The sequence below is a fragment of the Battus philenor genome, unplaced genomic scaffold, assembly GCF_028537555.1.
Source record: "Battus philenor isolate CCGP_79_NKW_IND1 unplaced genomic scaffold, ilBatPhil1.0.hap1 SCAF_13, whole genome shotgun sequence".
Taxonomy (NCBI): Eukaryota; Metazoa; Arthropoda; class Insecta; order Lepidoptera; family Papilionidae; genus Battus; species Battus philenor.
The window spans coordinates 3,379,363-3,393,589 of record NW_027181675.1 but is presented as its reverse complement, the minus strand read 5'-3'; the positions used below and the strand labels follow the sequence as shown (position 1 = coordinate 3,393,589).

General features: G+C 33.9%; 1 protein-coding gene across 1 annotated transcript in view; it reads right to left on the bottom strand.

The window, feature by feature from the left end:
• Positions 1-14,075, bottom strand: part of Myo31DF (Unconventional myosin ID) — a 72,114-nt gene extending 58,039 nt beyond the window's left edge. The window contains exon 1 of the mRNA XM_068777094.1: positions 13,848-14,075. Coding sequence (XP_068633195.1) covers positions 13,848-13,936 — 89 coding nt within the window. The 5' untranslated portion in view covers positions 13,937-14,075. The remainder of the gene's footprint in view (positions 1-13,847) is intronic.
• Positions 14,076-14,227: the final 152 nt, after the last annotated feature.

Here is a 14,227-nt window from a genome sequence, read left to right as displayed (position 1 = left end):
TGAACTGGCAGGACATGAGCTATGCGTACAAACTTAAAACATTTACTCTTATAACCCTGTATAATAGATAAGGGCACGAACATATTTTCGAAAAAAAAAAAAACTACGTGTTGTTATACATTTAGAGCTTCCATTACCCGCGTCTCATATTTGCAATCCGTTTGACATTTACGGGTGAACTGGAGCGCGGAAACTGCCGCGTTGTGAAAAGGTCAATTGGGTACGTTACGGAGCACACGGCGTCCCTGCGGACCCACCTCGTGTTTAACGACGATGGACCTCCTTTGCATTACGATAATAGGACATTCACTTAGGTGAAATTATATTAACACATCTAGCTTCGTGATTTTCTATTCAAAACATCAAGACAGCAAGACATCAAGGACTATCTTGTTAACGATTGTTGTAATAGTTTCTGCGCTCTTCAAAACGGAAAAGTTCCTTTGCATTTATAAGTAAATTCGAGACTTTTTTTAAAAAACTATTTACACAGTAGTATGTGCAATTTCGATTGCTGACTCTTTGCCATCTTATATCATGTCACCAATAGTATCGTTCGCAAGTTAGACAATATAAAACGCAACATATCTTTTGACCTTAGCTTAATTTGATTCTATTTTCGTCACATTTTTTATGGTAATAATAATTTGAATAATTGTATTACTAATACAAATAAAAAGATTACTCTTCGACAGAAGCGATTTATATTTCATAAAGGCGCAAAAATTGTCAAGTCATTATTTAGTTAATAATAAAAATTATATTACAATTATGGTATAATGATATTATAACTTTCTTAATTTTTACATAAAATTACATGGTCAAATAAGTTTAAACAGACACTACTATTAGTAACCATAGCAACGTACTTAGTAAACATTTTAAAATACCATAAATTATTTGATATCTTATAGACAATCGCGTGAGCTTTATACATTACGACCAATGTATTTAAAAATTTCATAACGTGAACATAAACATAAAAATTAAATATACAAAAGTGTCAACATATATCATATTTAAAATTAAATAAAATTGATGTACAAATAGGTCTGAAACATGTTAAAATCTATTAATAAATGTTAAGAGCAGTGCGGGACGTCTACCCACGAACAAGGTGGACAGACAACCTTGCTAAGGTCGAATACAGGTGTCAGCTTGCAACCGGTTAAAAACCTATGGAGGCGGCTATGCCCAATAGGTGCTATCCTATCCTAAATAAGAAAGGACCAATATCTAGCCACCTCCACACATAAACACCGAGTCCGAGAGTACCGACCGAGAGTAGCACTAATCTGTGTAACAACTCCTGAAGATGCCCCGTGGAGGGGTGAAACACGTGTTGAGTGAATTTAAGGTGGCGGTTGTGTAGTTGGCATTGTCTGTCGCATGCGCATTTACGAGCGGCTGCTGGCGGGCGGTGCACTTTCATGCACGACAACCACTGCATGTGCGGAGGTGGCTAGATATTGGTCCTTTCTTATTTAGGATGGACTTCCGCAATGTAACGCCTGAATCCATTAAATAACTATCCTATCCTATCAACACTTCTAGTATATACTTATTTTGACAACATAAAAGTGACCGATTAAGAATAAAACATGAATTGTAATCCATATATAAAACAAATGAAGAATGAACGGTTGAATGAAATAAACTAAAACCTTCGTTCTCTAATTCATAGGTCATAAGTGTGAAAACTTTAAAGGAATGAATATATATACCCCATATACTGCGCCACGGGAATAATGGCCAATAATAAAAATAATTTTCATGAGGCTATGAAACCTGAATGAAAATTTCTTTCAGCCTCAGGGCCGACTAGAAACTCTTGTTTTGATACATAATAACACGAAGCGCATTTATAACAGACTAAGTTAATTTGATTTCTTCTTAAGTTTAGATTAAAATGCACAAAGACTATTTTGACTTATTTACCGTGGTACAGTTATATCAAACACAAGTTCCTTTTTAATATTATTCTATAATATATATATCGATTATGTCTAAAATTGTTTTTCCTGTTTTGAGTCATTGTTTACGCTGTCAATAATTATTGGCTCTTAATATGTTAGTGTATGGTACACCTTATCAATAAATTAATGGTTTCATCGATAAAAAATTACCAAATGTAATAAGACAAAGCGTTTTTTTTTTAAATTCGGACACACAAAATTTATTAATGTTTATCATCTGTCAGTGCAGATTTTGTAATGCCAGAAGCTATAAGCCTGTCTTATCGCACTAAAAAAATTAATTACTGTAACATATTTCAGAGTGATCATTTTATATAAATACGTGGAAAGTTTTAAAAGCTTTTGTTGACTATAATATATATATATATCGCTTGTTGACTATAATATATATATATATCGCTTATTGACTAGAATATAAGCTATATTCACCCTTTTAAAGTTTTTACGTGTAGAACCAATCATCCTGTATGTGAGACAATGATCGCAAGTAGCGAAACACCGAGTGCACGGGCAACGTGACTGACTATCTACAAAGCGACGTTTTTATAATAACAGTTCGTTATTTACGAGCGCCCGATAATTGTTAATATTTGTAGCGTGATGTAATCAATTACACATTGCGTATGACATAATCATTTTTATAAATAGTTTTAAAAGTTCAGTATTTTAAAAACATTTACTGACTGATTAGCTTCTGTACATAACGTGATACCAACTATATTTTGAGTTGTTAAAAACGGTAGTCTTACGTATTTATTTAATGACTAATCTCTCTCGCAGGCTTTTATTTTTTTTCAAAATGCTTATTATTCCCCATGTCGTAGCTGAAAACAAGAAATATGAACTAAACGTGTTTCAGATTATATTATACACAAAAATATGCTTTATTTATTGTACATACTTTCATAAAGAATAGTAATAGAGTGATTAAATTTTAATTGTATCGCTTTATGCTACACGATATTCTTTTATTTCTTAACCCGCTCCTTTAAAGTCGATGTCTAATGTTTTCAGTCAAAAAAAAAATTTTTTTTACTAATATCTCCGCAATTTTTGTACTCTTTCTGTCCAAAAGAACCTCTGTTCTGTCTTAACGAATTATTGTGGCCGTTCTCTGATTTTGCAATTAGCAATACATTCGATGATTGATTTTAATTAATATTGATATATAACGGTTTGTTTTATCTATTTAAATGTCTCCCAATAAGAATGTATCTGTGGACAACGGCGGTTATTTTTGCAACTACATAACCATTACAGTGTTCCAGTTCCTGGGTACACAGGGTATTGTAAAAGCTCAATGTAAAGACCAAGGCGCAACACTTACATGTCGAAGGTTTGGTTTCCTCGTTTTAGCGTAAAAGAATGCAACAATTTTTACTTGTCGGCACGATACATTCAAATGCTTGATCGAATCTTTTAAATTACATTTAAAGAAAAAAAATTACTGTAACAGTACGTAAAGAAAGCTGGAGCTCAAATTCACATGCGATTAAAAAAAAATCATTTGATAGTGCGGTCTGTGAAAGTACCGGCGTCGTAAAAGTCACTTCACCGCAGCGTCGGCCGACAAAGAGGCGCGAATTCTATTCCGGAATCGAAACATTAAAGCTTCACACACATTCGCCGAGATTGAAACATAAGCGAGACCTATATTCGTTGTTGCGGTGAGGTGAAATTGCGCGGACAATTGAGTTCGAGGCGAATTGCGGAGGAAATTTCGTTTCGCTATGCGGAAGGAATACCTCTCAGGATCGGATTGTTCCCCGAAGCGAATATACAACATATTCGTTATGGTATCTTATTAATAATTCTATACTATTAATAAGTGATAAAAACAATTTGTTAATGCGTATGAAACTTTGTATGATTTTACAAATAACACCAATGTAATGCCGCAGAATGATCATGAAATAAATTTAATAAGTTTTTTTTTTTAAATTGTGTACTCATAATAGTTTTTTTTTTGCAATACCTTACGCTTTAAGACACAAACTGTTATGTCTTGTTTCGAATGCTGACGATGTAAATGCTGTTAGCCCTAGCCCCTGAACTCATGTCAGCTTCGTCTGACATGAGTTCACGGAACGGAAGGGTCCGTTACGTATTTTCAATTTCAAAATTGTGTATGGTTTTACAATAATCACGCTTAACATCTCTCAGAAATATCAAACAAAAATTACAAATAGTGTTCATATAATATTATTCTCTTGATGTAAAACAGTAATCGCTACCAATAATCCAAAGCAGAGGTTTATATGAATACCAAACGCAATGAGACCCATTGCGGTGCCTGTTAGACGGTAAATGTTTAGAGTCGCACGAACGGGGAAATGTACGAGGGTCAAACTGAAAGTTCTTAGAAAATCAAAAACTAAGCATTCTAGCAAGTTATTAGTTTTATTATAACTTTTCAAAATAGCGTCCATTTACATCAATACATCGCTGCATTCGATGGAACCATTGAGAAAAGCACCTTGCCCACTCGGCCTTAGGGGTCTCTTCGACGGCGTTTTGAAACGCAGCCACTGCTTCTTCGGCGTCCATAAAATGTTTTCCTCGAAGTTTTTCTTTTATTTTCGGGAATAAATAAAAATCGCAGGGTGCGAGGTCGGGGCTATACGGCGGGTGACCCAGTAATTCCACGTCTGAGGTCGCCAAATAGTCGATCGTTTGCCTGGCGGTGTGCGACGAGGCATTGTCGTGATGAAGGAGGATCCTGCTGCGAGGTCGTTTCTCTCGAACTTTTTCCAAGACAAGTGGCAAACAGTTGTTAGTGTACCACTCTGCATTAACCGTTTTCTGATCCTCTAAGACAACTGTCGCGTAATGACCTGTCTTTCCAAAGAACGAGGCCACCATCTTTTTTCCAACACTTCGACCTCTCTTCACTTTAGTTGGCAACTCTTCGGAAGGAAACACCCACTGAGCAGACTGTCTTTTGGTTTCCGGATCATAACAGTAAATCCAGCTTTCGTCACCCGTTAGTATGTCGAACACAGCATTTGAGTCACCTCCGTTAAATTTTTGGATCATTTCTCGGCACCAATCAACACGGCGGAGTTTTTGAGCCTCGGTCAAATTATGCGGTATCCAGCGGGCACAAAGCTTCCTGACCGCTAAATGTTCATGGAGGATTTTGTGCACTTGACTCATACCTATGCCTAGACTTGTCCGAATCTGCTGATAGGTCACTCTTTTGTCAGTCTCTATCATACGCCGCACAACACTGATATTGTCTTCAGTCGTCGCTGTAGAAGGCCGTCCCTCACGCAAATCATCGGTGAGATTAGTTCGACCACGTTTGAATTCATTAAACCAGTTGTAAACTGTGGCACGAGATGGGGCTTCATCGTGAAAAGCCAATCGAAGTCTATCATAACTTTCTTGTTGACTTATATGACATCGAAAGTCATAAAAAATCATTGCACGAAAATTTTCTCGGCTTAAATTCATTCTGACGTGCACACACAATTTTCAATTTGCCGCCAAATCGTAAAACAAATGACAAATGAATGAAATGTATACTCAATATTATTGGTAAAGAGTTCTATTTTCAAAATTTAAACTTATTTTTTTAATATAATGCTTTTAAGTTGCCAGTTCTAAAAACTTTCAGTTTGGCCCTCGTATAACAAAAAATTACAGACCAAGTTTTCATAGCATATTTAAATTAAAATATTTTTACCAATAACGCCTTTGCCTATGCTTGTAGCTTTGGATATATAACTATGAGATTTATATGGTATACATATACATACATACATACATATTCGGAATAGCAAATCTTCTACAAAAACACAGTAAAATAGTAAAATGCAGTAGAATTCATAGGTCTTGTGTGAATGTCCTAGATACACTAGCTGGTCTTTGATCTCACCTCTAGAACCTTTTTTCTTAAATACTAATTAACTTAAATTTTATTATTAATTTCTGTAAATCTTACTAAAATGTAACAAAAATGTAACCTTAATGTGATGTACATATTTTTTTACTCCTCCACAAAAATATTTTTGGACAATCATATATTATCGACAGTGGTCTTAATATAAACATATCTGTAGTCCAGCGGTAGAGGACTGAAATTTGCGATCATAGGTAGCTGGTTCGATTTCAAGAATACTAATAAACTAATGTTATATAATTCACTCTTTGTGCATTAATTACATCGGATCACCATTGTTCACAAACAAGTTTCTAGACAATGGGCAGCAGCGTCTTCTGCGTACCATAATACCACACTGCCAAGCCGCCTACCAAGCGTGGAGATTATTTTATATCACTCCATATGTGTCTCTGGGGGGAAGCCTATGCTCTGCAGTGGGTGTCAATAGGCTGATACGACGAATTACATAAATAATGTGTATAAATGTTTCATATGCCTATTTCAGATTTACCTTACTACACCACTATGTAGTCTAGACAAAAATGAATACTCGTTGTAAAATCATGCTCTTTTACGAGGAGTAACAAGAAGTGACAGGACGTGTGCCCTCATTGGGAGGAAGTCTCCAAGTGCTCGACGCTTAAGTGCGTCAATATATCTACATCGCAGGAAGCACTCTTCTCATAGCGCCTGGGCTGATTCACGGCTTAGTTTTATGAAATTCTACATACTTTCAATTTTTCCGTAAGCTAGGAATTTAGTCAGATTATGTAGTATAGAAGTTAAAATAAAATAAGTGTCAGTTTATTCAATAATTTATTGTCTTAATAATAAACATTAGTACAATAATAAGTATTCTATTTTGTACACTGCAATATTACTAATATATTAATTAATTTTCATTATAATATGTACATGACAGTACAAGATGTATTGACCTCGTTAAAGACATCGGAAGACATTGGATACAGTCCTATTGGAGTCCTAAAACCAAATGACGAGCAGTAGTTTTATGGCAATCTGTGATATAGCAAATTATAAATAAACCTAACTGCAGTGATTTACAATAGATGAAAGGTAATTAGAGTGTAAGAGAAAAAGAGAACGAATTGTGAAATGAAAGAGTAGCAAGATATATATAGTAAGGAATGGAAGAAGAGAAAGTAAATATAAGTAGAGAGTGAAAAAATTAACAACAAAAATAAAATCTCCGTTCCCACATAAATAAGGGTGGAATGAGAGGTCCTCGAAAAACGGGAGCCAACATAAAAAAGTAGTTCTATGGCTGAAATGATGTTGATGAAGCGGTTTGATTTACTCTATGGTTTGTATAGGAAAGAAAGAGTTGTTTTTAACTATTTTCTTTTTAAATTTTTTTTTTCTCTCCATAAAATTTTTCGACAGTCTTTTCCGAGTTCGGCGCTTAACTATCGGATTATAAAAATTTATTAATGCTGTTAATTTCACCCATTGTCTAACAATAAATAGATAGGCACATTAAAGGTAATAGCAAAAAATAATTCTCACGGTTCATTAACGTGATAATTAAAAAAACATCTGCTTAATAATAGCAAAACCTATGCGACAAAGGCGAATGATAATCACTTATTACTAAGCAGTTAGGAAACAATAAGCGACCTTGTAACGCAAGTTAATTCGTTTACCATAGACAACAATTATTCTCACCGATGATCTCACGGCATGGTGATGATCATGACTCATTAGACGATAAAAATCAAGTCTAGTAGTGAGTGGTCAAGTAGACCAGATGTTAATATTCGTATATTAAAAAGAAAAAATATTATGACATTGTTTTAAAAATCGAATTAAATTGTTACGAAATGTATTTATATGAAAACAATACATGTGTTATATATACAAGACGGTTCCTCAATCGTGTGCAGGAAGTCACTGAAAGCAGGCAACGCAAGAGTGGTCATTGTGGCGTTTTTTGCGGAAGCCTAAGATATGATGATAATTAATACATTTAACGATAGTAGATAAGTTAGAGCATACGTCTACAAAAACGAATTTTACAATAGCACATTTAGTAAAAAAACAGGTCTTTAAGAGAGTTCTTGACCGACATGAAGTTTTTCTTTTATAATAAATAACCTCTTATAATCATCGCATAACACAATTATTATAATTAGTTCCTTTTAATCGAACTATGTATTAGTTTTATAATTACAGATATATGACACATTATATAAATTATTTGTGTATTTCGTCGTTTTAGCTCAAAGACATCCAATACAAGGTATGGACCTCCCCTAAAAATCGTCACGAAGACCAGTATCATGCTGCTCGTATCCATCGACTTCCGGTGAACTTGACCAAGTCATCCATCCACTTCCAGTGAACTTGACCAAGTCATCCATCCACAGAGGAATAATGATTCTTCTTTCAACCAGCCGATATACGCCCATTGTAAATAGCCTAGACGTATTAAATACAGTACAAGCACATATCTAGTGTTGAACAGAAGTATTTTCTTCCTGTTCTCTTCAGCCGTTGGACGTCAACTTCAACGACTTTTACTATGTCGTCAATCTACGTAGTGGGGGCCCCTATTCACGCCACGTTTACAGAGACGTGGTCGCCACTCGAGAACCTTTTGGCTCCAACAACCATCGCACGAGCGATGTGACCACTGCCATTTCAGACGAGCAATTCTTCAAACCTCATTGGTGACCTTCAATGTTTTGAGGATCTCTTCATTTATGATTCAATATCACAACAAAACTCCTCTCCATTGTAAAGCGAATAAAACTCATTAAATACGCACGTACTAAAATACATTATTATTATTGACAATGCGAACAAGAAACAAGCGCCGAAGAACTTTACAACTTTTGTTTAAACCTAAAGATCTTCGTACATTCTATATACACTTAAAATACGATACAAGAGCAACGAAACTATAACGTAGTAGTACAACTACAATTGTTTGAAACATTTAGCTTTTATTATTATGTTGCTATTTGTAAACACGATGCTTAGAACAAAAGATAATATACAACCGGAGTCTTATTAGTCAGTTCTCACACTTCGTATGTACTGCACGTCTGTCAACCTTTCCCGCCATTTTTAACTGAACATCACGAAAAGTCTTGTACTTACGCCGTGATACGCCAAGCAGGGTTTTAAAATACAAAATCTTGGATATTGGTAATCCTAGTCGCTATAGTACGTAGCAATACTTGTACACAATTGATTTGTAATAGAAGTAGGTAGCTATAGTTTGAAATAAAAAGAGATCTTCGAGAAAATGTGCAATCTAAAATCGAGACCAGAGAAAAATTTCGTGAAGAACTAGATAAACAAGTTCCTTATACTTTTCTTTCAACTAGTAATTCTTTTATATACATTGAATGTTTCTAGAATAAATTCGCGTGTAATGCCTCTTAATTATCATGTAATAAATTTATGTAGCAATGGTAGCTCAGCGGTAGAGGGCTGTGAAATGTAATAGTAGATACAATATTATGTAACTCAAACTTTGTGCATTAATTATATACGATTACCACTACTCATAAACAAGTTACCAAAAGATGTGTAGCAGAGTTCTCTACATACAATAACACCACACTGCGATTGTCTGCTAAACGTGGCGATTATGGTATATCCCCTCATAGATATATTTGGGGTTTATCGAACAAACTATTAAAGACATTTGTACCAATGAGCTCGACTGTGTTTGTTGCGGGCTTCTACTAGATTAAGACGCACTTGGAAAGTTCGTAACTACGTATTTTTATGATAACATACGGGAGCTTAATTCGACTGTGTTATTATCAAACTGTACCCTTTTGACTTTTCTTATAACGTACAAAAGTGTACATTATTCAAAGTTGGTATGAACATCAGTGAATGAGCATAAAAAAGAAACATTGTACTATGCGTCTGATGTTGATGCCAATAGGTGCACCTGGACAATAGTCGCAGTCATCCGCTGATGTCACCCACCAAGGTGTCGCCGTGTCCTTTCGACACTTTTTCCTCGTCAGTCGCGACGTTAGACTTTATCAACAAGGTTGCAACATCAGAGGTTACATTAAGTGATGTGGCAATATACATGTAAATATGTCACCAATTTTTCGTGTTTAATCGATATAATACAGCTGAATTAACGTATCGATTTTCTTGCTTTAGTGTCTTCTAATGAAAAAAAAAAATTCAAACACCTGGTCGTAATTCGCCGTGAGCCCTGGAACTGATTAGATTTTTTCAACACTAATTCTAAAAAATATCTTTCATATTTTATTAATTTAGTCATATTACTATACACTTTGCATCATATATAGCGGGAATTTCAAATACAAAAGCTAACTTTGGATATATAGACAATACTAAAATTGATGTAGGCCGCAAATAATAATGTTCATTCGAAAACATTTTTATATTAGTGTTTTATAATAAATATGCAAATTTCTTTCAAAATAGGAAAGATATATCTATTTTGGAAGAAATTTGCCGCAAATACTTTTAATAATACTTTAGATAAATATAGACTGGGCCGCAAAAATGTTCATGTCGGACGGGGGGTCGCATGTTTGACACCCCTGAGTCATAGTAATCATGAGTATATGCCACGAGAAGAATAAATGAGATCGAATAATCAGAAATTACAATTAAATTGTTCTTCCCCACAATAGCCTTCTTCAAATACATAATCTGATGAAACTGTAATTCCTTCAAATACATAGGATTGGTTGGAATATTCTTTAGTTACATGGTTTCTAGAATTTTTATTATAACAACTTACTAACAATATAAAATGCTTAAAAAAAGAAAAAGTTTTTAAACTGTCTTTTTTGTATTTTAAATTCAATTATCGCTGGCTGCTTAAGTTAAAATGTATTTCTCAATATAAACTAGACGGATTATACATATTTTCGACTGGCAATTTTAAAAAAATTTAATATTTATTCGAATTAAAACATGTAAATTATTTCGACATCTACAGATAACAATGGCGCCTTCGCATGACATTGGGCGTATTTATGGCTAATTTAATGGGTAATCAAAACTTTAATAAGAACATTGTCATTTTTATTACCGTGCTTTATTTAGTAGCTAGACATCGTGGGTTGGCAGGAATCTGAACTAGTTATGGTCTGTCTCTTTAACAACCTTCTGTTTACTTTGGAAGTTACGTACAATTCTCTGTGCAGGGCATGCCTTTGTTGCAAGTGGCATCTTACAGGGCCACCCACCTCATTTTACCGAATAGCTTTCTCGACTTCACCGGCGAGATCAAGGGTTTGTTTAGGATTCTTCGAAAACTTAGGTTGGCTAGACTTAAGCCAACCCCGACGCAAAATGTGCGCAATGTCGCTTGGTTGCGGAAACCAGCTCATCAATATATGAAAATACAAGATAACGTGGGTGAACTCGTTCAAAATCAATATTGTGTCTGAGTCAGAGATTAAATATTCGGTGATAAATTCTCGTTAGATTAAAATAATGCGTTTTTTTTAAATGTTATTAAAGCACAAGGTAATTGTTTATAGGTGTATAACCTTTAAAGGAGTGAATGTATAGCTCATTTGCTCTTAATTATTATATGGCACATGTTATCCAAAAATCAAGGATTTAAAAAATAATAAATAACGTAAGTCCGAAACAGTGTTTTCAAAATTCGGTTTACTGTATATTCAAAATATTTTTTTTTTACTATCTATCGCTAAAGTCTTTTGTACTGCCAGAATTTATAGGCCTGTCGCATTTTAATAGACAAAAATAAGAGCAAAAAAAACTTAAAACCATTGTAATGAAAAATTGGTCATACTTTCCCCCAGGCTTTTATACCTATAACCAATCAATCTGTACATCATTTTATTATTATAAGTTAACTACGATATTTACTAAGTCTACGATTGACAATTTAATCCGATTTTATTCTTTTTGCTCTGAATTTACACTTTTGCCGCATTGGCATTGACAGATCCCGCGGGCTTGTGCTGCTAGAATTTGGTAAGGGTTTAGCCTAATTGTAATTTAATTAACTTAGCTCGAAGGCTCCCCCCTCAGGTACCTCCTATCTGGCTATTATATAAAAAGCAATATATTAGTTTAACCAATATAACTAGATTTAGTTTCTCCGAGAGATAATAACGGTAATCTACTACGTGACCCGTGTACTATTATTTTTAAATAGTAGAGTTTTTAAATATATCTACTATAGACTTGGTCCTATATATGGGTTTAATTATGATTTTTTATTTCATCGTTTGAATACAAGTCACGTTGCATAAACTGTCCCATAAATCAACGTCAAGTCGAAAAAGAGCAAAAGTTCAGGTGGCTAACGCCGGTGTCTCTAGCTAACAATTAAAAAAATATACGCACCCTGTAATGTATCATTACTATGGCTACAATTCTATACTTTTCTTTTCTTTTTCAAATTCATAATAGCCCAGCTTATAGCCGCCATACTTACAACCGACATAAATGTCCATTTCGATTTGACTTTAATAAGAAATAATATGTAACTAAAACAACGTGTACTGCCTTTCAAAAATCGAACCCACAAACTAAGAAGGAGAGCGTAATCATTAACTGCAAGACCGGAAGTCAAACAGAAGACGAAGGAAACTTAACAAAATGTGTTTATTTACAGCGCTGACGAAAATTGAATATGTCACGTACGTGACCTTCATTGTACGAAATGTAGGCCGCTCTTTGCGCCGAAACACTCGCATGCAATTTTTGTATGCCAGCTTTGTATGTACAACTTATGTCTAGAATAATAAAAACCGGCATATCATCGTTGTCAAACAAATATACGTGTTAAATTAATATAGGAAAATTAAAGTTAAATATGAAATTTCTTCAGTAGAAACAAATCACATGTAACACGTAAAATCTTTATTTAAATATAAATTAACAGACAACGAAAATATGATTTTGATTACGTGTCCCTATTTTATGATAACTATGTTTAAAAAAAAAACTAAAATTCAACAGAAACTTCCGGTAATCAACCTTGTTCTTAAAACAAAACTTTAAGTAGAAAATACTTTTAATTATTCGAAGGGCGATCATAGTAAAGACACCGAAATGTCAGAATAAAACAGTACAATGGCGAAAAAATTAATAAGCTTATGATATTTCCTTCCTTGGTTCGTATCCTGGTGTGTATTGTACATTCGGACCTGATCGGACCAGCGCATAAGCCTGTGGCATTTTGGCCACTATCTACTCCCGATGATCAAAAGATAATGTCAACATGTCTTTCTTTCCTGGCATGTAACAGAAAATCATGACAATCCGTTCTGTGGCATATAGAGAAAACGCTAGACGACTCTCCAAAATCCAACAGTATCATGATAAATTATAATAAGGGCATTTTTCGCCCATTTAATTAATGTCTATTCAAATTTGCAAAAACCAAAATTTCGTCAACAATCTACTTGTTTACTACATGTAACTTTTCAAACGCAAAATATTACATATTATAATACAATAATACCATTAAATAAAAATTAAACTGCACATGTGTTATTTTTATGATGTAATGAAAAGAGTTATAATAGAAATAGATAATAATAACAACATTTTAATCCTTTGTAGCTGTATCCAATTCACTATAATAGTTTTTAATGTTCGTTATTGGCATATAAGCTTACACTGATGCATTAATTTTTTAAACAAGATTACATTCGTTATGTTTAAAGATAAATTAAGTTTCATGATGACTGAATTAAAAACTCGTCAAAAGAATACACATTTAAACTAACCCGCAAAAGGCCAATTTATATTTACTCAAGTGAATAAAGACAAGGTGAAATAAATATGAAGTCATAGCTAATAATACGTGTAAATAATATTAATGAACTTCACGATGAACGAAAGTTTAAAGTTTTAAATTTGACTCAAGACGTAAATTCTCAAGCACCTGTCGAGAATGCAAATTAAGAGGATTGCAACCGGAGTCATCGTGGAACGTTCTTAAAACTAAATTTACAGAAAAAACTTACCTTAGATGTAAATTTTCTATAAATTTATCCGTAGTCAAGTTATCCAGCAGGACAAAGTCGGACACACCGACTTCTGGCTGGGTCGCCATAGTTTTAGTTCACTTTTTTAACCACAACAACAAATAATAATAAAAGTTCACAAAATCTCTTGACAATTATTATAGAGATTGTTTGATTATTGTCAACAAACCGTTAAAAATATACTGACGCCAAACACAACCACCACCTGACAACATTTCTCATAAACTGAAATCTTTTTAAATACATGTCAAATGAAAGAAAGCAAATAATGGCAACTTTGTACTTTTTAGTTGATAACTTTATATAAAATTTGTAGAATTTATATGGGATATAAAATATTACTTGTATTTAGTTAAATT